This window comes from Aquila chrysaetos, chromosome 13 (genome assembly GCF_900496995.4).
Source record: "Aquila chrysaetos chrysaetos chromosome 13, bAquChr1.4, whole genome shotgun sequence".
NCBI lineage: Eukaryota > Metazoa > Chordata > Aves > Accipitriformes > Accipitridae > Aquila > Aquila chrysaetos.
This window is the reverse complement of record NC_044016.1, coordinates 30,578,932-30,603,142: the sequence shown is the minus strand read 5'-3', so window position 1 is coordinate 30,603,142 and position 24,211 is coordinate 30,578,932. Positions and strand designations below refer to the sequence as shown.

The 24,211-nt window shown below is 37.8% G+C and overlaps 1 protein-coding gene across 6 annotated transcripts in view; it reads right to left on the bottom strand.

Annotated features, from left to right (window-relative positions):
* The window catches only part of ARID4B (AT-rich interaction domain 4B), a 93,530-nt gene that overhangs the window by 51,065 nt on the left and 18,254 nt on the right, over positions 1 to 24,211 (bottom strand). For all 6 annotated transcript variants that reach the window (XM_030034329.2, XM_030034330.2, XM_030034332.2 and 3 more), the window contains exons 3-6: positions 10,894 to 11,004; positions 6,016 to 6,081; positions 5,326 to 5,416; positions 934 to 1,013 (exon numbers count right to left, since the gene is read on the bottom strand). In XM_030034329.2, the coding sequence (XP_029890189.1) occupies positions 934 to 1,013; positions 5,326 to 5,416; positions 6,016 to 6,081; positions 10,894 to 11,004 (348 nt within the window). The remainder of the gene's footprint in view (positions 1 to 933; positions 1,014 to 5,325; positions 5,417 to 6,015; positions 6,082 to 10,893; positions 11,005 to 24,211) is intronic.

Below are 24,211 nucleotides of genomic sequence, written 5' to 3'. Positions count from 1 at the left end.
AGGAGTGCTGATCATTAATAACAAAGAATTAATCAAAGGAACACAATCTTTAAAATTATGGCATTTATATCTGAATCCAGATTTAGGCATCTAATTAGGCCCTCTTTACATGTGTTCAAACCTGACTGGGGATTCTAGAAGGCATCTGTACCTTCACAAAGAACGCAGTGAGCAGGCAACAAGCTCAGCTGGCTACAATAATAAAGCATATTTATGTAGAGCAAAAACCCCCGTCCTCAGTAGCTTTCCAATAAGCTAACATGTTTACATAAATTTGCGCATCAGTCCACATTGTCTTACGTAGTAAGAAGGAACAACCCTTATTCTGAAATTTTAACTATTTGAAATTTGCTACAAATGTTTGCATATTTTAATATGCAAGTCACCTTTAAGACATGAACCAGCTCCAAAATACTGATAACTGTCTTCAAATTAACAGGTAACAGCAACTTATAATTTGCCTTTTAAAAGAAAAGTACGGATCTTTCAAGTTTATCAGCTATTACAAATTAGACTTGATCATCTGCCTAAAATCCAGCAGAACTTAATTCTGTCCAAAGATGTACATTAATTTTTTCATGTACCATGTTTTGATTTTTTCCAACGAATACTTACAGATAATTTTTTTTATATAAAGCAAAGTAGTGGTGTGATTGCTGGTTTTTTGTGTGATCTACAATCTGTGAAGCACTAATAATAAAAAAATGAAAAATATGAAATGCAGATTTTGTTTCTGAACTTACAAATCTGGTGAAAATTAACTGTATTTCTTGATTTAAAAAAAGAACAAGCCAGACTCTGTAGACTGTATTTTACATAATCCCCATTTTTAGTAGCATGGATGTACATAACATACTGAAGACTGAGGTACTAAAAATACCACTTTTAAATTTTTCTAAATAAAAAGTTGTCGTATAAAAATTCTTCAATTACCTCACTTTCAGCAAAATGTCTTTCTCCTTTTAAACACAGGGAAGAGCGTCTAAGAGTCTTCTCATCACCATCATCAAATACTGTAACCAGGTAAGAAGTAAGGCAAGAAAAAAAAGATTATTTTTTTTTTTTAAATCAGGATATCAGTATGTGATTGATTTAGGTGTCAGAAAGAATAAGATCTACATTCCTGTAGACAGTCGTTACAACAAAGCTGTACCTAGATACTGCTGCATATCCAGTAAAGCATTTGCACAGATGGACCAAATACATAAGCTGCTGTCTCACCGTAGCTACTCCATGCTTGCATATGTTAAATGTAATCTTAAGTAATCAATAGTTGAGCAGGCAATTCATGGATCAGGACAGAAAATTAAAAATCAATGCAAGCCAGAACTGAAAAGCTATTCTCCAAACATTTTCAATTTTTACAGAACTTTATTACATAACCAGAACTCCTACAATATTCGACTGGAAGCTATGCTTACTATGAAGAAACATAAATGGATATTTTGAGAAAAAAGTTACAGTTTAATGTTATATGGAAGTTCAACATCTTTCTCTACTAACTTCATTCAACTATGCTATAAAACAACAGTCATATCAGCCTAAGGAAGATAATCATCAAAGTGCAGACAATCATCAAAACCAGCTGTAGAGAGAGAACCGTGGAGCTCCTGGTTTCTAGACTTTCTGCTACCTCAGCTATCACTAGGTCAACTGGAAACAAGTTCAGAATACAGTTGGCTTCAGCTACATACTCTATCCCTTTGAATCCTGACATGTGCTGCACACATTCAAGGTGGGATCTTCAGAAGCTGATAAACTGGTCATATAAAAAGAAAGCTTTTGTCGAGTCTTCTACAGGTACTTAACAGACCAATACTTGGTGATAAGTTTTAATTCTTGGGCTATGCTTGCACTGTTCAGTGAGACAAGAACTGACCTCCTCTCCCTCCCCAACTGTGATAACAATTCTATTCTTGTCCCCACACTGCAGCGACCTTGAAGACTTTTGGGGGCACAAGAAACAACCCCAACATTAGAAAAAATATTACATTAAAAGGTAAAAGTTTCAGCAATTTCTTAACATGTCTCTTTCACCTTCATTCAAATCTCCTCTTCTGTCCATCCACAGTACTGCTGAGCCTGATTCTGTCAGTCTCCTTAGAATTGTGGCAGAAAACTAAAAATATGTAAACACTTCCACAAACAAGAGTCAAAATAAGAGTGTTAGGAGAATGGCTGTCAACCAGCAAAAGATGCCTGGCAAGATTAAAGAGATTAATGTTCAGCCATGTCTGGCTTTCAGATAGTGGGTACTATACTCATTTCAACATTTACTAATTTAAGTAAAAATATACAAAAAGCAACAAGGTCCATCAAAATTCTTGACCAGTATTTATTTGATAGGAAAGTAACTTCTACCTAGTTCTGAGAATTTTTCATCCCTATATAAAATTCAGTACTGTTGATAAACAAACTTTCCCTTGTAACTACCATTCCCCAGTCTGTGTTTTATACTACAGTAACTTTTTGAGTACTGTTTAGTGATAAAATATCAGTTATAGATGCAGATCTGTCACTTCAAAATTTGTTGGAAAGTATCAAGGGCAAGAACTACACAACAAAACACAGATTTGGAGCTGCGTCTCAAATGGTCAACGCATAATTAAACCCCCCCTTGGTTAAGTGAAGGCAGCAGGTTCCTAATTCAGTTCATGTTAATTAACATAACAGTCTCCTTACATAATGACAGACTTAAAAAAAAAAATAATCTATCCACTTCAAGGGATAAGCTGACTACAACAGAGGTAAACCTATTCAGAGCTAGGTAGGTAGCTGCATTATGTATCCTATGTGGTAATCTGCTTGTGGCCTCTTCCCTGCCAGAGGGATTCTTAATCTTGTTCCATAACATGAATACTTTCAAAGGAAAAGCTTCACCTCCCTGAAAGACTTGGGTGGCCAGCACAGCACATATGGCTGTAATGCATATGACATTCTAATCTAATGGAACATCCTCAAAACAATCTACTGAGCAGACATACAGGAGTGTAATGCATTTAAAAACATCTATGCTGAAACTGCAAGGAAAAAGAAAAAAAAAGAAGCAACTTCATGCAAATAAAACCACTTTGAATTCTGAGAAAAAGCAATGTAATAACAAAAAAGTGCAGAAGGGGATAAGAGTACTTCTGAACATGGATAATTCTGCATTTTTAGTAAAGCAAACAATACTATGATTTTTTTTTCCTCCTAGTAAACACAGAGTTAAGAATATTGCTTAAACTTTCTAAAGACACATTTATATGAATGATGAAACAGTATCTAGTTACCAGGATTGGGATACCTTGAGCTTTTTGAAGAACTTTTACAGGCAAATAAACAAGGACACTTGATGTATTTATGTAACTGCACTATATTAATTTTAAAAGGCTATACCAGTTGGGTTTTTTTTAATTTAACTTGGTTCCTATCTTCCTTTGGTAGGAAAGTAGTAGCACCAAAAAAGACATATAAACAATCTGATGTACAATTTCTAGTCAGATATCTTATGAATATAAGACAGACAAGGATGCTTTTAAAGCAACCTTGCCCATACTTTTTAAAAGAGTTCTCATGCAGCCCAAAAATGGTTATTCCTCTAAATTCTACATGTTGCTGCTGCAGCAGCATAAATGGTCTTCAGTAACAACTTCTGGAAAGGTACTACTTCAGATCTGTCTGTCCCTTCACAAAGTTTTTCACTAAATCATAGTAATTTTATTCACAAAATCATTAACAATGGAAGTAATTAGAAACTTCCCAATAAGTGCTAGGACAACCTTAGATAACTGCTGGTTAAGAGGTGTGCTAATTCTGAAATCTGGTAAATGGCAGCTATCCCTTGAAGTAGGGCTTTCACTCAGATCTGCAAAGTCATCACCGTCTGTAAAGATAATTTCAATCTCATTCCACTCACCTTCATGACAAAGATTATTCTAATCATCTGCTGCTAGAGTCACGTCTCTCTCAAAGTGCTGTGCTACTTTTACTGATTTTGCAAGGTCAACATGCTTTTGCCTGCTTTTATCTACAAAATATTGTTTTCAGTCTCAACTCTTACATCTCCTCTTCCTATTTCTCAAGTTCAGGATTTTTGACAGATATCTACTTTGATTTACACACTACAACTCCATGACACCCTACCTTCAAAATTTAATCCACATAGACTCCTACCTTACTCTTCTTGCTGAACTGCTAACCTCATGCTTTCTCAGAAACATAAACATACACATACAACATAGTTCTAACACCAGCTATACCATTTGTTCTTAAAAGCTCTCATATCTGATCCACTTCTATATTAATTACCAAAACACTATCTATAAAGTTAATCTTGTCTTTATACCTCATGTTTCACCCCATCCTAACCTGGTCTCTCCTTTACTCCTACATTCTACTTCTCCAACAAGAAAACAGATATTTTTTTCTGCAACACTTATCTAGAAGGTCTTATCTAAACTTACAGCTCTATTCCTTTCTAAAAAGACTATGACTAGGAAAAGTTAGTCTTTCCCTAGTTGTTCAACATCACTTCACCAATAACAACCCTTAATAACTCAAAACAACCAAGTCTTGCTAATGTTCTTTCAAGACCTGGTCTTCATCTTCCCATGTCCCAGTTATCTGCCAAGGAGTGGAATATGTAGTTTCTCAAGAATCGGTACACTTTGTGTAGTACCTTTAAGACTACCAGCACACAGATGGAATGAATATACGTTCTTCTACAGTTGACCAGTTTTCCCCAAGACACATTGATCTACTGGTACACAGCATCAAAAAGTAAACCCATGTATATAAAGCCTTTAAAAAAAATACTTAAAGGAAAAAAAAAAAAAAAAAGCTGTATTTGCTTGTGGGCATGTGGATATATCATCTAAAGTCTGAAATGTCACATTAGAAAATAGGGAAAATGAACAGGAAAAGACTTTTTTAAAAAACAAGCTATGTCTGTTTTTACAGCAGCTGTTATCAGGGCAAAGTCCGAGAGTAGGGAAAAATAAGTATTGCAACTTCTGTTTTACAAGCACTTCTTTTCCCTTTTTGAGGAAGTAGCATACTTTGCTTCAGAATATTTAACAACAGTATATTAAATATCTAAGAAGTAGTTACCGATAATAGAGCAATTCACTAGGTCTTTATTTGGGGTCCCAGTTCCACATTGTGAAGAGTACAGTTGCTTATAAAACCCCAAAATAAGAAGTTTAGTTTTGGTGGGTTTTTTATACAAACTTTGAGTACCTAAGCATCTCCAAAAATCTCTCTCACTGTGCTTAAGACATGTCCAGGTCACAAGCTTATTTTTAAGTCATGAGTATTATTCAAATACATAACTATTTCTCTTACCTACAGTGTACCAACTTGCATCTGTTAATTTGTTGATAACTGCTTCCTGGTATGTTCCATCTGGATTCTTCACTTCCACAACAGTTCCTACCTAAAATACAAAAGCCACTTAGCACTGGAAAGCTTCCAAAACAGGCAATGAAGTTAACACTTTTGTATTTAGCAGAGTTAATTTCTAACCTGTTTCTATGTTAAATATACCATATAAATATACCATACTTTTCCAGCTTCACTTGAATGTATTTGTATCCCTTAAAACTTCTTTCTTTCATTCCTCTAAAATCAGCCAACTAACTGAGCTGATTATTTCCTGCCAGCAGGTGGGGAACAAGAACCAATGTCAGTGATGTCATTCTCTTGTGTAAGAGCTTGCCCATCAAATCCTCCAGCTGAGTTTTCCAAAGCAACGATGACTAAAAATCAGAGCCAGCCAAACTTCTTAGCTTTAAGGCCAAAAAGAACAAAGAGGCTTGCATCAGCCTGTATGCTGCATCACCTTTAACTACAAAGGAAAAAGTTAACATGAAGAGTATACTAACTCCAGCTTTGCAGCATTACCTTTTATGCTTCATGATCCTATCCGGCCTGTGTAGTAAATTGCACCTTCCACTTTCACCCCATACTGCATATACACATTTATGTCAAATACTGAAAAAGAATGCTTTTCAAAATATAAAACAGATTTATTACCTTTAAGGGACCCTTTATGTGGTCATCCTGCACTTCCACTGTTGAAGAATCATGTCTAAAAGTTACCTAAAAAATATAATTCAACTGACAATCACTTGATACAATTGAACAGCATAAGCACATGCAGATGTCAACGGCCCTTCTCTTACTCTCATTTTACTGTTAGTCACCATAATCATTCCACTTGCTGAAAACTGTGTTTCATTTATATATTTTAGGAATACGAGGAGACAATTTCTCAGTTGTCAAAACTTCTAAAATATTGTTTATCTTTCAGAATAGAAGCATTACCTCTAAAGGAAGTGACAAACAACAGTTTGCCAACAGTGTTTCATGGCTCAAAACGATCTCTGCAGTTCTCTTAATGATTTGAATTGTACTGCTCTAGCACCACACAAAGAAAGGAGAAAGTTTCAAGAGTTCTGAGCATAAATAATTTTTAAGAAACATTTATATTTCAATGCTCTGGAATCAAACATTTTTAACACCTATATCTAACCCCATACTCACTGGGGTTTTTCGCTTTTGCTGATTAAAGTGCATTTCCCTCACTCACGGTTGAAAGACTCACAAAAAAAGTACAGGACACTGCTGTCAACTAAACAAAATGAAAAACCCAAATAGCCTTTCAGTTAGTGTCAGCCTAGCCTACACAGCTAGTTAACAGCTGCTAGTCAACTGGAAGTACATGTATGGATGGCTAACTTTCCATGTCATTGGCTGTGTCTAATGCTACACAAGCTATCCTCAGAAAAAAAATGGTCTAGAAATTCAAACTTATGATTAAGATATCTGTATCAGATGCTACAGATATTCACCATTCATTTCACTCAAAATTAACTTGGTCACACTGAAAGTCACAGGATCCTCCTATCAATTACACCTGAAGTTTTATTTCCACTGTGATTTTAAAATTCAGGGAAACAGAAAATTCTGGCATTACATTTTATGTACATTTTATTAACACACACAAATTATGTTCTGATGTTCACCAGAACATACTTCCTTGGTGGAAGTATATGATGTTTTATTTAGTATGCACAATAAGTTAAGAATGTAACATGAGATTCAGCCATGTAATAGTAACTCTCAACTAAAGCAATCCTACGTTAAATCCAAGGACTTGGTTCATGAGTGTACCCAAGGTTACGTTCTCACTATTGCTGAGTTTCTCCATAGCACACACCAATAGCAAAATTTCCTTCAGAACAACAGCGTCCTCTAACACCAATTCTCCTACTTAGCCTCCTCAGGAAGAGAGTTTAAGGAGTTTTGTAAACCTTGAAAGGAGCAAACAGCTGAGAACAGCACCTACAACTAGGACTAAGGAGAGCCTACCTTGACTGGCTGATTAGAAAACAAATGCAGTAAAATGCTTTACTGCCTTCCAAGTGCTACTTCATGACATAGTCACCTTGTCCATCTTCTGTTGGAACCACAGCAATACATACTGTTGTAAAAGTAAGTTCTTTTTAGAGCTGTATCATCCCACCTACTGATGGTAAATACCTTCTGCCCACCAGACAGACAAAATCATACTTTGTAACCTGAAAGCCAGACAAAGGATTCAGGCTAGCAATTAATTAAGCAAAGACTACACTTCTGAACTTCAACCTGACAGATACAGATATTTATTGCTCTCTTTTGGGGGATTTATCTAGAAATCAAAAGTTCAGTTCAGATGCAAAGTAATCTGAAACCTGTGGTCACTATTGGATCATATGAAATATCCAGTATATCAACTCTGATTTAGAGACATCTGTTTTTATTTACTTTCTGTAATTATCTTAAATGTATTTTACAGCAAAAAGGAACTCTATCCAAAACCATGAGCCAGCCACAATGTACTATGATGAAAGGTAAACAAAGCAAATCACTATTGTGTATCCAAAGCAAATCACTATTGTGTATCCCAGAATGTTTTTTCTTTTTAAAGATGCCTTGGGGCTTTGACTCTTTTTGGGGAGAAGATTTTTGACACCAATGCTTTTTGCTTCTTGAGATATTCATACATACTCAAAAAAACCTACTGGTTATTAACAGAAATACTCAAACTCCAAACTCAGTGTGACACCACTGGCCTTTCTTGAAGCTGAGAAAAGCAATGTCAGTATTTGTTATAGGGGGTTTTAATTCCCATAATATTTGTCAGTGTGGATCCTTTCTGTCTCAGGCAAAAGATTAAGACATTCACCACACCATCAACCTGTTTAGATTCAGTTGGAACTTCCCTTTTCTTCACCATCCTGAAAAGACAGTCCTGGTAAGGCTCTATACAGCAGATGCTTCACTAGTTTCTGTTTAACAAAGACCTACACAGAAAACAGTTTCTTCTGAAACTTCTGTGGAAGGTGCCCAAATACAAGTGGGTGTGGATGATGGTGCTAATTGTTTTAGGAGACACCATCAAAATAAACTGGCTTATATACCTCTCTAAGAAAAGCTGTAACAGATCCTATGAAGATGAAGTGGACTACCACTCTTCTAATACCAAAAGTCTTCCCTTTAGTCAAATTTGTCCTGCCTTCAACACTTTTCACAAGTCCAGGCAAATCTTAAGTTTTACTGCTTTCCATGGCAAAGTGTGTAATGCAGTTACATTGTTAACGTAGAATTCCGTACTGTGTACAGAACCTGCCGAAGACTGCTAAACTGTGAAATACAGTACCTATTGATACTGAAATGATAAATACAGAGCACTTGCGTTATAGTGAATAAAGTTATTAAATTATACTGGTGATAAAGTTACTATGAAGGTATCCCTCAAACTATTCTAGGAAGCAGAATTCAACAGAAGAAAGCAGGTAAAAGGAGACACGATTAAACGTATTTTACTTGCCTGAAGATGACATACTCCGTATTGAAAAAATTTTGTTGTCATCCTCCTTTCTCAACAGAGCATCTAGTTATAAAACTTAAATGAAAGCTTCAAACTAAAATTGATACTGTGAAGTTAACTGACTTTCCTTTTCCTCCAGTAGTTCTAGGAGATTAGGGCATAAAATACCTTGGGGCCGGAAGAAACTGTTAAACAAGCGGGAAATAAATGCAGCAGAGATAAACTACGAAAATTCCAGACAAAGTACACCCGACAAGAATCTTGGTTGGAGCTAACACTGGGGGAAGTCTGCATGTGCCAGAAAGAGCTGAAAAGATTTTTAGAGAAAATCAAGGGGTCACTGTTAAGTTTAGGAAATATACGTTCCTGGTGGAAGAAAGACAATGTAAACAAGTTACTGCACTCACACAAAAAAAACCTCCTCAACCACAAATCACATTACTCTACAAAGCAACGACAGTACTGGGGCTTAGCTGCCCTAAGCTATACAGTAACAGCGAAGACGCACACACACAAACTTGAATCCACAGGGCTTTAGGCACAGCCTCCACAAACAACTTACAGTAAAAATTCTATGCCATTTCATTTCAAGATCCTTCTGCAAAACTTTGCAGTGACCAAACTGCAAGTAATAAACCCATAAGAAAATATTTATCAACAAAGAAGTGCAAGTGGCCCTCTAAGAAGGTGGGCTGAAAGGCCTCTGAAGAGCTGAAAGGAGTTAAGACTTCACTGTTATAGGCACAACACAATTCCTGTACTTAAATACTGATATTTAACAGCTTAAATACCAATACCTAGTTGCTTAAACTCAATGGTGCTGTAAAGCACAGACCAGCTGATGCTGTTAAAAGTTATGACTAAAGAAATTAAAAGACTACATTAATTTGCTCTAAAGGCTTTTTAAAGATGTCAAGTTTAAGACTAACATCTTCTCATTACAGTTAACATTATTATTAAGTGACAATAGTCCTTCCCACCAAGGCTTTTGGAGATAGCCTGCTCTCTCCCTCATACATACTAGAGGCAAAAATCGCCCATAGCATGAGGGCAGATTCAAGCAATGCATGACAATTTATAATGGAGACTCTTCTGTAACAGGTTATCACCACTCACAATTCACACATTTTCACTTATATTTACAGTAGATATAAGAAAAATATTCTGCCACTATAACTCTGTTGCAGAGCAACAATCTAATTTATTTTTCATAAGCGCTTTTGATCCTTGCTCTGTTGTATTTCTGTATGAGGTTAAGAAGCAGAGCAGAAAAACAGGACCTGCTCCCAGATTAGAAGCTTTTAGGGCAACATTATCCAAACAGAAATATAAGGCCATTTTGCAGTGTAGACTTACTATAAGCCCAAACATTGTTCTCTTCATTTCTAGAAATGATACTTTAAATTTCCCAGGGATGTTAAAACATATCTCTTGTATTCCCTCTCCACAATTTTTATTTGTACTGCATGCGGCTTATATTGATTCATTCAGTCATTAACTAGTCATCATATAGATTAGGTGAGATCCCCTGCTTGCTATTCTGTAGGACTCAATATGCCAAGTCTTTGCTGGAAGACAGCAGGGTTTCATCTTATTCCTGAAGCATTATCTAGTTGCCACTGCTAAATGGCAGTGACCTGTGCTCCTGAAGTAAAACAAACCACATTAAACCTACTTTGAGGAGTTTTAGCTGTTTCCTGATAACATTCTCCCATACATAAGCCTACATTTGTCATACTTTGATCAATTACTTTAAGGTCAGCCTATGGCATTGAAGGCCACAAATACTGGATGTAAGCAGATGACAAAGCAGTGAAAGAAACAGAATGTATTTAATTGCGTGGGGGTGGGGGGAACCCCTCCCCTCCCAACAAAAATAAGCTTACTGTTATTTCAAAGACTGCACTGCCAGCCTCCAAGGAAAGGACAGCCTCTTAGATGTCTTGAGGCTATAAAGAAGTTTCACATTGTGCTGTTTTGAACTTTGATGATGGGGGTTTTTTTCCCCCAAAAAAAGCGTTCGCAGGAAAACCACATACCTTGACTTTGACAAGTCTCTTTGCTGTCTTGATCTTGGCTTCACAGAAGGCTCCTCTATACTTCGCACTCACATCAGTGCCCACTGTTAGATAGGGAGGCTCATCAATGGCCTGGAACAGAAAGGAAAACAACTGGGTTTTGATTACTGGACACTGGCAATATAGCTGTCATGGTCTCGCTAGCTCTTGTGGACAAAGCATTACAAAACAGCCCAATAAAACTTAACTTGACAGCATATCTGTATCACAATGACTACCGTAAACTGATACCTCAGTTGTCTGCAACCACGTACACCTCCATCCAACCTCTGCACCATCTGAAGACACAGCAGATGACCAGTTCTGCTGCAATGGTGAAGGCCAACCAAGTGTTCTACCTTCTCCTTTAGTTGCCTCAAGATTGGATGAGTCTCATGAAGACACTGGTGTTCATTGTCCTCAAATAATTAAGGTTCATTTTTCATTAGTAAGTAGAACAACTCTGAAGAGACTTTGCTTTTTCACTTTTGAATAAAGTAAATTACATAGGTGGGGGCTCACCAGGAGAGCGGCCCAAGGGGCAGAGCACAGTAGGATAGTAACAGTAAGATAAAGGCACAATGAAGGTGAAGGGCCCAGACAAAAGACAAGCTTCTGTAACAAGCAACAGAGGAACAGGTAACACCCAAACAGGGAAACACAAAATAGAAGAGGAGGGAAATACGTATTTTTGGGGGCAGGAGAACATGGGTCTAATTAGTATGCAGAGTGAGCTCATGAAGGCTCTGTTCCTTCAAAGGAGGTCCATCTTCTCTCATACAGCCTCTCCTAGTGTAATCTGGGGGAGGATATTCTAGATAACTGAACCACCTATCACTTCATAGAATATGGGTCAGAAGAGAGAAGGCAGAGGGTGACAAGCAAGAGTGAGGTATGTTTCCAAGAGCTGCAATCCTCCATGCAGCCCCAAGTAAGAGCTGGGAAGAGAGATATAAGCCCTTGTCTAAGCCCACATCATGTTTCTGTACCCCTATGGATTCAGACACAGCCTACAAGAGGCAACTGGCATATCCAGGCTCTTTGTTGGAAGGATATAGAGGTGATCTCCTTCGCAGGTCTCAGAGCTACTATTTGACACTGAGCTGCTTGCACTCAGCAGCAGGTAATTCCCACTGGCTGTTTCCAGCTCAAATACATCAGAAGTAAAGGCATGCAAGTATGTACCTGAATGCTTCAATGCATGATTTTTCAGAAATTTGTTTTGCGAAACTTGAATTTGAGAGACATGAGATGCTACAGTGGTTAACTCCATATTAATGATGTTTTTACCTTGACTCTGTTCAAGCCTACCTCTCATTTTCAGGTAACAATATATTTCAGAGTACTAGAAAACTGTTACCAATTTGCACTTGTTAAGACCATCAGAAACATGAATGCTCTAATGAATCCCTCCCTCTCTTTCTCTCTCTCTGCATGCATGGTACATGACTGCATGCAGAGTAGTAGGATATACTACTCTGGTGGTAGTATATCCGTGAACACATATCTGTTCCTATTCTAGAATTAATAACAATAAAACTCAACTGATATTAATGAGGTATCTGTTAAGAGTGTGGGGATTCTGAAATTCATTCCCTCCTTGCTTGTCTAACAAAGTAAATGTACTTGCCTTCAAGGCAGGCTCCAATGCTTTTTCTCTTACTCCACTTGGAAGGATGCTGAAACAGGGACTCAGTGATAGACTTGGTTTTGCTTTGTACTCTCAGTACAGTGTACTAAGTAGTGGCTGCTTCACGCAATACAAATCTGAACATGGGAAAGCAGCAATGTATTCTCTTGCAAAGTCAGTAAAGCTCTAAGAGGGGAGCATCGCTCCTGCTCTCCCCCGCTCTTTAGTGAAGAAACTCTTTCAGCACTACAATGTTGATAGTCTTTCATGCCAGTTCATCTTCCATGCTTAAAGCGTGGAGTATTGAAATTACTTTAACAAGACAGACAGATCCCAGATGGGTCCACACACATGGACATAGGTAGAATTCTCCTATAAACAAACACTTCAAGAGCTGGTTGTGTCAGTATCAGTCTATACCTCCTTATACAGCCAAACAAACTATCTGAAAGACCAACTCATAATGTTAAGTTGAACTTACAGAAAAAGAAGAATGCTTTTTCTTCACTACTACTGAACATTTAACTAAAAAAAAAAAAAAAGATGTCTACAATGCTGGGAACCAAGACAATCTGAAGTTCTGGTCTTTGTTTGGAAGTTTATGGCAGAGGAACAGGCAAGTCAACAAACAAACTTTAAAACAGGATTTTAAATTCTTATTAAGAGTATAACCACCAATATTAGTGATTACTTTATCACTACTCTGGCTTATTTTTTAAAAGCCTCTTCCAAAAACAATATTCATTTGAAGAACGAACAGCTGTAAGAATTTATTTCTGTTACTACCACACAAATTAACATCAATCCCTAGCCCAAATCTCCTGAAGTTACTTTTACAATAGCTAACTCCGTTCACTGGAATGAGTTATTTGTATTTACCATTGTAAATAGAGTAATTTCAAAAGAATAGCAAATATATGGACCATTTGCTTACCACTGTAGGTTATGTTTACTAAAAATACAGTACTGGAGTGGCTTTTGAGAGGAAAATTTATACTGATGAAAGGCATTTCTTTAATTACCACTATGAATCATTATACATTTTAAAATAACCATGTGAAATCTTCAGTGGTTACATATAAGAAATTTTTCTGCAATTTTATTATTCCACTGCAACAGAAATTATGTGGGCTTTTTTCCCCCAACTCACTCAACTGAAATTTTCAAAATACTTCCCTCATTCTGACTGATAGTATCAGCTGAAAGCCCTAAATTAAAACAACTAGCAAGATGTGTTGCATCACAGAGAATGCAAACCAGAAAAGTAAACAGTAATGATCAAAGTCTGGCATTAATTTCAGATAATCCTTACCAAGACTTTGTCATTTTCACAAACTCTAAATGAGTCACCTGTTCGTAAGCAGATTTTATTCAATTCCACCAAAATTAGAGATTAAAATTAAGTACATGGCTATTTTTACCTTTCTGTTATCCCTTCTCTGCTTTGTGCTTACGTCATTTAATAGACACCCTTACACTCAGAGTGAATGTATCTTTGCCTATTTAACTTTGACATGCTTTGGCAAGATTTGTTTTTATTCTTTCTTTGCTTTTCAGTGCAGGTTACTAGAAAAAAATAGTATGTTAAAATGCAGCTAAAATCTGAGAACATAATTCAATAATCTTGGAAAAGGTATTACAAGCATATTGAAATTCTCTTAACAAGAAACACTGCAATGGTCTTTAAGGGGAAGGGGGAGACACAACGTTGGACTACCCTACAATAAGAAGTTCTGAGCTTCTTAAAATTATTAAAGACTTCATTTTGAGATGACTCTACTAGTCTCATACGTTACTGTCTCCAAATCTCTGGGCTGAAGTCTCAGCCTTCACTCTATTTTAAAACAAGGTAATCTGAATCTGCATTTACATTTTATATCAGAACATAATATCTACAAACTATAAAGTGCAAGAGAAGAATCATCTTTTCAGTAGCATATCATAAAACCATCAATAAAGTTTTGCTCAACAGGAAAACTGAAAAGTATGCCCAGCACATGCCATCATCTGTTTATAATGAGATCATGAACTTCTTTCATTCAGAGCAGCTTCAATATACATCCCAGATTTCTTCTCTCTCAATGTTTCTATGTCTCTATAAGTCTCTCGAACCATCTTTCCATTCACACAGGAAGAAGGAAGAAGGGAAAAGTGAAGCTGGTGATAATCTCTAGGTTTGCTTTTTTTTTTTTTTTTTTTTTACTATTGGCAGAAGACTAGTATTTAAGAGCCTCATCAAAACTACTCACCAACCAGGCACTTATGTGAGGGATCACTATTTTGTTTGCACTAACGACTGAGGCTGGGCTACCAGAAGGGGAGCAGGCTCTGCTGGGTGACAACAGGAGACGGACGTCCTTCTCCAGATGGAAACTGGTGGGGGGCTGTACCAGAGGCCTTGCTCCCCTGGGAGTGTGGGGCCACAGCCAGGCTGGGGGCACGGAAGGGCTGTTTTGGAAAGAGACTGGGGCAAGACCTTCCCCAGCATTTGCTGAAGTGGGGTGCTGACTACTGGAAGCTGAACATTACCAGCGGTTTGAGCAGCTCCCCAACGAGCCGCAGCCAGCCGGTTCGATGCTCTAGCTGCGATAAGGCTGCCGGCGGAAAACGGAGCCCGGGTGATTTTGCTCAGCTCGTTAGGGACGGCAGAAGAGCAGACGGGACCAGCGTTTCTCCGGGGACCTGCCTGGCAGCCGCGCGGCACAGGTGCAGGGCCAGCCCCGCCGCGGGCCCTGCCGCTTTAAGAGGAGGGGCCCGAGCCGGGAAGCTGCCAGAAGTTTCTGGCTGCCCGAGCCGGGGCCGAGCGCTGCCGCCCGCCCGCGCTCCCCGAAGGCGCCCGGGGCTCCGGCAGATTAAGTGCGGATTGCCGTTAAACTAAATTTGTCCCCTTAAGGCGATTGCCGGGTAAAGCCGCACGCAAGGCTTCCCGGGAGCAGGCTGCCGCAGGGGCCGTGCCCCGCCGCCGCCGGGCACCGGCAGGGCCGACCCCCGGGGTCCGCCCGGTACCGCTTCCTACCCTGCACCTCGGCACGCCTCGCCCGGGGAAACCGGAGCGGCGGCGGGCGGGCGCTGTCACCGGGCGGTAAGGGCAAGCGGCTGCCGCCGCCTTCGCCCGGCCAGCGCCGGCCGCGCCGCTAGCTCTGCCGCCGCCGGGACCTGAAATCCCTGGGAGCCGTGGCTGCGGGTGCAGCTCCTCCGGAACAGCACCAAAACGCCTAGGATGCGGTGTGTCATCCTACATCGACAGCCAAAAACCCACCGCAACAACTCCCGGCCTTCTCCTGGGTGAGCAAGAAGGGATAAAAAGAAAAGGGCTTCCTGCCGTTTTGCACCTCCCTTTAGGAAATCCAGACTAATAATGGGCAACCGCCATGCTGCTGCTACTACTACTACGTAATTTTGTTTTATTAATGGAAAGAGGATGAATAGTTTCTTTGCTATCACAATTCACGACTGCTGTGGATGGACAGGATTTTCTATATGCAGCACAGGCTGCCGCAGCTGAAAAGCTGGTTTACCACTTAAATAAGGAGCAGTCTCTAAGTGACCAGTCAGCAATTTCCACCAATTCAGTGGCTGAATTTTCTTTGGCAGGCAAAGCGGGCTGCTGGAAGGGTTCCGCTCCAGCCTTCGAGCTGATTATACTTGGAAGGACTGATAAATGGCTAGATGCCCACAACATAAAACAACCTGCACATCTTCTGAATCTGGACATTTACATGCGTATTAATAGTTCTGGTCTTTCAAGGGTGAGGGAGGAAACACACAGGCCCCTCCAGAGCACTTTGGAATAAACATTTTAATATTGCAATCTAAAATGGTAGCATCATGCTTTTACATACCTTTTAAGGCTGTTAAAGAGGTCAGTTTTCCAGTTTTTCTAGACATTTAGATATTTTCCATCTACGTGGGATGAAATCATCCTCACACCTCCTCTTTCAACTGTGCTGCATTACTATATTCAAATTCCTTTGTAAAGTCTGTCATGCCATACAGCAGCTGAGAAAATTGCTTTACATTGTCCTTTGCCTATAAGGACGTTTAATACAGTGTGTGTGAATATATTATTTCTGTCTCCTAATCTGTATTCCTCTGCACCACACACAGGATGTTCCAAGTAAACCACATGAAAACAAGATTAAGCGTTCAATCTAGAAACATAGCAGACATGCTTAGCAGGAAAGCCTGCAGGACTGCTTTCAGATTAACAGGCAAAGAGAAAACTGGGTCTGTACCTTCCCTTTGTCCATCATATATACAAAGTTTGAAAAGCCAGGATTTCAGCTTGTATTAAACATTTAAAAGTCAGTATTTATCTACTCTACAAGACTCCCGAGTCAAGAAACTAGTGAAACATTTTCAAGAAGCAAAAAAAACCCAAACACACAAAACTCCAATCCCACAACTACTGAAAATAAAGGATTGGGTTTAGCTTTTAGTTTTCAAATGGAAATTTAACATGTTTATTTTCAATAACCAGTGTTCAGAAAAAGCTTATTAAAGATTCAAGACCCTCTCTCCCCCCCCCCCCAGGCATCCAAATTAAAAAAGAAACATCATAAGGCTCAACATCTAGGTGTTTCTTCTCATTCACATTAAGCAAGATGAAAAGTGGCAAAACTTTTTTCTGCTGTCAACAGTAATTTGAAGTTATCTTTCCAAAGGAAATGTTTTCTCATGGTTTCAGCATCTTCCATAATTTAAGATGGAGGCAACCAGTTTGCAAGAGGAAGCATCACATACATACTCGACTATTCCAATTACAGTCATCCCCAGTCCCACAAATCAGTGGGAAAACCTACCAATAATACCCGACTACTTCAACCAAAAACCCAGCCAGATCCTTAAGTCTTATAATGAAGGGCAAAAGTTTCACATAGCCAGTAACTTAAACTCCCATTCCATCCTGCAGAATTAGCAGCCACCCCAAAGTCATTCAACAGGGTTTCAGAAACTTTGGGGCAATGAAGGCTTGAAAAGACTCAGTTTTCAAAAATAGCATTTTTTTGAAAAACAAGGGTAAATCCAACATCTCCTAGACAAGTTCTGAAGAACTGTTTTCCTGAAAACAGGTGAAAAAAAACACAAAGAAACCATTAAAAAACTTTCTTCCCAATTACTAAGATATTTAACTTAAATAAAGATTATTACCTTAAGTATTTTCAAACTGCAGTAAGTTGCACGCAATAGCAGTGATCTGCCCACACACTGCAGAATCAATCTCTTAATAAACAAAACTACTGAGTGTAATTTAGAGTACAAGATTTTGCTTATAGCTCAACCTGCCATGGTTAGGAAGACACTCAACTTCACAGTAATAGACATCTTCAGGAAAGAACTATTACTATAGCACATTTAATATAATCAATTTGGCAAATAATATATTTATAGTTGATTTCATATAACTCATGTATTTTCAGAGCAACAAAGATGAGAAACTTCTAAAACCTTTCTACAAACCTTATGTTACTGAGGCACATAACTCCTCAGACACAAACGCAATATCTGAAACAAAGATTGAAGCCCAGAAGATAAAGAACTCCTTTAAAAGAGTAAATCCACTGGCCCATCTTCCACCTCCCAGAAATGAGAACACTGCAACAGGAAACAGGAAGAATTTTTCTGGAAACTTGCAAACTACAACATAGAATGAAGGGCAGTGATGTTTTTCATATGAAAAGGCTATTACATGAAAGGCCAAGAGTAAGAGTGTGCTTTAGGCAAATTTTCTTCTGGCTGAAAATCAGGTTTTGGCTTGATTTTTTGGTTCTGTTACTGTTGTACATTTCAGAGAAAGGCAAAACCAGTAATTTTGAAATTTCTAAAGGAAAATGGTTCAATGTTATCAACATTTTGCCCACAAATCAAAATTACAGTAGGAACATCATGATCAAACTGAACATTTCTAAATTAAAAAAAAAAAAGGGGGGGGGAGCTTGTAATGAAACCTATTTCAAGTTTCAATTTAAAATCTACAGGAAGTTTCAAGTAACATTTCACCAGTCTTGTAAGCAAACATTATACAGCATATAATTGTGGCAAAAAGGTTTTTTTCCCTTTTCTCTCTCTCTCTCCCCTGCTCCCCCTGCCTCAAGTTCGAAGTTACCAGAACCTAGCAGACACATGTCTGGAAGTACTAAACCAACTTCTGACAGCTTTAGCGTTCTCTACAAGTGCAAAGGGGGTATTTTCTTTATTTCAAATTATTCAGTTAGATCAGTTCAATGCCTAGCTTAAAGTCCTTAAAAACTTGAAAAGGTGCAAAAGCTGATTTTCTTCTCTGAATAAAAATGAGCTATGTGGAAAGGATTTACAGGTTCTAAGATCATGCAGGACCAAGTGACCCAAAACAAGAGGTTCAATTCAGTAACCACAGGTAATACTTCCTTTATTTAATGCATCTGTTTTAAATGCAAAATGGATTTTCATTATTTTTACTTATCTGTATAAAGTTGAATTTGTATGGAACTAGTGTCGTGGTTTAACCCCAGCTGGTAACTAAGCACCAAGCAGCCACTCACTCACTTTCCCCCCAGCCAGTGGGATGGGGGAGAGAATTGGGGGAAGAAAAGTAAAACTCAAGGGTTGAAATAAGAACAGTTTAATAGGACAGAAAGGAAGAAACTAATAATGATAATAATAACAATAATAAAATGACAAGACTAATAAAAGGATTGGAATATACAAAACAAGTGACACACAATGCAATTGCTCACCACTTGCCAACTGATGCCCAGTTAGTTCCTGAGCAGCAACCCCCCCAGCTTTATATGCTGAGCATGACATCATATGGTCTGGAATATCCCTTGGTCATTTGGTGTCAGCTGTCCCGGCTGTGTCCCCTCCCAACTTCTTGTGCCCCCCTCCCCCCCCCCAGCCTCCTCGCTGGTGGGGTGGGGTGAGAAGCAGAAAAGGCCTTGACTCTGCATAAGCACTGCTCAGCAGCAAGGAAAACATCCCTGTGTTACCAACACTGTTTTCAGCACAAATCCAAAACATAGCCCCATACTAGCTACTGTGAAGAAAATTAACTCTGTCCCAGTCAAAACCAGCACAATTAGTAATCCCATTACTTTTGGGGGGGTTTTTTTTGGAACTACGCTAAATTGATGGATACAGAATTACAGAAGTATTTTAATTTTACTCAGAAAATGAAAAAGATTTCAAATTAAAATATTTAAAAGTCAGTCTATCCTAATCATTGTCAAAGAGCACCTTGATTCTCCATCCAGAAGTTTACTGAGTGGTATCTTTTCCAAACATTCAAACTGTAATCGCCTCATTTCCTATTCAAAACAGAAAATCCAGAAAGGTGACTTTGCTTAAAAAAATACAGTATGTAGATTTATTTTTTTTCCCTACTACACTGAATAAAACCCACTGAATTCTGATTCAGTTCCTAATTTGGTCACAGACTTCCTGCACAACGATGCAACCCAGCAGGCATGTACCAACATTCAAGTCTGCAGAATGGGGCTAATGCATATCTTACTCAAAGGCGAGTAGGCATTTGATGCTTCTCTAGCACTTTCAGACCTAAGAATGGAAACCCATATTCTTTCTATCACTATAGCATATCACTCTATAAAATGTTTTATTTAATCAAACACTCCAGAACTGCTGATCAGTCTCTCTAAAAATAATGCCAATTCTTTACAATTCCTTCTGTAGGTCTCTTCTCTTGTTCTGTATTGCTGAAAGACCACATGAAGGAAAGGTATTTTGAATGCCTGCTCCCACAATATCGCCTTGAATATAAAGTCTTTTTCAAAGTAAATCATTGCTATAGCTACCAGGTTGCAATTTTTCTGTAAGGTTTAACCAAATATTCAAATTATTTAGCATTAGATTTTAGTACTACAAATAGTGCAACTTCATTAATTTTGGTCAGACTTCTTTTGTATGTTCCAGGTGAAGTCTGAACATTAAGTTTCTACATATGTAGAAATAAAAAAGTAACAACTAACTTGAAATAATGAGCTTCTCAATGAAGACTTCTCTTTTAGTCACAGATATTTGAAAGATGTCTTTCAGATTTCATGTCTTTAGTGCAAGAACAAAAATGTATTCAAGTATGAAGAATTTTAAGGCAAAAAAGGAAGCAATCAATAACGTGTTATTAGTAGGTAAAATAATTTAGTAAAAAGGACGTCCTTAGTACCTGTTTTGCACTTGAAAATAAGTTAGATTAAATCTTTCCCTTGACAAACACTCTTTTTCCAACTAAAAGCTTCAGGTAATGCTTAGGAGCATTATTTAAATTACTAGGTCTGGATAACTTGCCTCAGTTTTAAAAATGTGCCACAATTCTGTCTAGAGATGCTGCTCATGTTATGAAAAACTTGGGATGTTTCAAAGCACTGAAAAGAATGATATGATAACGATATGCTTGTGTTACAAATGGATTGGAACAAAGATTATTTGATAGTTTAATCAAACAAACCAGTCCAGGCTGTTCCTGAGCAAAATAATGAAGTGACTAATATAGCATTATGTGAAGTCTGAAAAAAATCAACAGTCAATGAAATCTCAAGAGAAAAAAAAAACCCACTGTTTTTAAAACAATTTGATAATTTTTTGGCAGTATTTCTAGTTCCAGTCAAAGATAATTTAATGATTGTTTACTTTTTAATAAGTTAGTTCTAAAAAAATTCAGCATAACAGTATACAGAACAGGAAAACCTATGCATGTGAAAGGAATTGTTTGTATTCTACAGAAAATCTGTTCTAGATAACTGATAAAAATACTGTCATTTTGCTTGACAGAAGAATATCGTACTTTAGATACTAAAACTGATAGCAAGAATAAGAATGGTGAATAGAAATAAAAATCAGATCATTATCTTAGAATGTTGGGGTTTTTTCCACTGAAATCGTAGCATATTAAGCTTCTGTTTATTATCATGTATTTTTAAAAGTATTTTCTATTGTGTAAACTTCAGAAGTAAATTCATACCAAGTTGAAAAACTGAACCTTAAAAACACCAAAACAAAACACCAAAGCAAACCATAAACCATGACTGTCTTTTCTGCAAATACAAAAGAAAATGTCTTGCCTTGGTTTATTTCTGTACTTAGTACAACACTTTCTAAACTAATTATTGGGAAGGAAAAGGGGGGAGGATTTATTTTTATTCCTAGATTAGAACAGAAACAGAAAGCTGAAGGGATGACGTACTAATTCAAAATCCCCCAGCAGAATGAGATTTCTCAAATGTTGACCCAACTCAATTCACTAACTACAGCTATGTTTTTTCTTAGTCTTATAATGTTTAAATATGTATTGATAAAATTCTATTTTGAAATTTTAATAATTTATTTTTAAGATGTTATTTTGTATATTTGTATGAAATCATGACTGTAGCTGATCTGTAATTTAATATAAAGGACTTTTTTTAATATCACATTAAAATATAACAGAATAACACATTAAATTACATCATTACTCTGGTTAAAAAAAAAAATCGCATAGCCTTTGGATTTGGTTTTTGCCACTGTTGCTAACTAGGAGAACAATGGGGGAGTACCAAAAGTAACATCAAAGCTACATGCAGCTGTCCACAAATATGAAACAAAACAATGTAAATACGAAACAAAGTGAAATTACAGCATTTTTCTTATTAAGAATCAATCCCTTCTAAAGACAGATAATTTAGTAAATTAAGCACAACCAATCTACACATCAAAGCTATGCACAAATCCAAGCATTCAGGAACTAAGAACATGTGCACTGTGGTTCTACAGACAAAATGTTTGTAGCAGATAGCCAACTGTACACAAGAGTCTGCCGAAAGCACAGCAGTATAAAATGTCTAACACCATACAGCAACACAAGAAATTTTAGACAGGAGAGGGGATTTTTAACTCTGCCACGCTCCCTCAACTACTGCCCAGTCATTCAGTGTAGAACTGCTGGCCAGGGACAAGACATTCAGAAAGAACTATGAAAATTAGTTTAGAAAATACCTACAAAGAGACTGAAATAACTTAAAGTAATCACTTTATTGAAGATTCAATTAGGATGGATGAGATTCCTGGGATAAACAAACAAAAACTTAATTACACATAAAAGGTTATCAAGGCCATTCCTCTTAGTAGGATCGTTTTAGCTTTATTATTCATAACAAATGTCTGTCATATGTATTCTTTAATTCAGGAGTGAATATTCCACACTGCCTGCACACAACATTCCAGTGCTTACAGAGTTTTTCATGATATCTCATCTAAATATTCCTTGCTGCTGTTATTGTCTTATCAATACTGCACATGGACACCTGCGTGCTTCTGCTTTGCAGCTTTCAAGAGATGCAACTCCTTAGAGTAATCTCATCTCTAAAAGTAAAAAAAAAACAAAACCCCAAGTTGTTGTGTAAATTTTACCTATAAGGCCATATTTTTAAGACACCCTGTATTTCTAATTGCTTTCCTCTAGAGTTTAATGTAATTACCCCACATATTTCTTCAAGTTGGTGCCCAAAAATGGACACAGGTATGGCCTAATTGATTGCAAGAGAAGCAAACAGATTATTTCACACAATTTTCAAATAATACTTCAACATTCCAGCATGACATTTGCCTTTTTGGCACAACTATGACATTGCCTCATGTTCCATTTATTTTTTGGCTCTTTTTCCCCAAGAACTGCCCCCCAGGGGAGGAGGAAATAGCATGCAGCATGTTCCATTTTCAATAGCAGCTAACTGTTAATGTGGCACATACCATACCATGAAACTCTAGCAAGTGTGCTGACTGTTGATGGCTCCCCAGCTTAGCCTGCTGGCTGTCTTCAATCCCAGACACTAAAACCTTAGATTAAAAGGCAGCTAGTGCAAAGTTTTCAATTCTGTCCTGGGAATCCTGGCTTATTGAATAAAGCACCCATCTCACTCCTCCAGAGGATCTGGACTACTGCAAATCTGTGACACAAACCACCTCAAAGGAAATGGGATGCCTGAACGAGTCATAGGTGCTTGCAGACAGGTCCTGTGCTAACCATCCAACAGATTCTACTGTACTTCATAAAGTGCTCTTACCTGACTAATTCTCTTTCTGCCCAGCAGACAGAACATCCAGTCCCACATGCCTGCACATTCATAATACAAAGGAGACTTCTGCAGTGCCATCACTCGTACTGACAAGTATCACAAACACCCACAGGTTAGCTAGCTACAGTCCTTCACCAGATTTGCCCTACAGTGTCAGACTAAAGTGCTCGTTCATTGCATAGGAAAGAAGCAATGTTGCCAAGATGTTGTAATCTTGCAGTCTAGGGCATTAAAAAAATCCCATGGCTTCAGGATGAACAGAGCTTTTAGGTTTAAAAAAAAGGATGTTAATATTCTGTATAACTAGTTACTTGAAGAGATCATAAGGGTTGAAATAAATATTCCATCTCTTCGAGGCTTTAAGTCAACAGTCTTACTAAATACACATTAAAGGAATGATCAAGCAAAGGTCGAAGTAGTAGTTCAGACTAAGCCTAATCTGGCTATAGGTATTCACACTCAAATTCTGAATCAACAAGAACTCCCACAATTAAAACAAAATATTGTGATAAAGGCAGCTACAGAACAGGAAAGACTTCTGAAGAGTTATCTGTGCTTTTCAAGATTCTGTGAATTACCCCGTATACTAAATAGCCAATCAAAGCGATCAGGAAAACCACTCTTT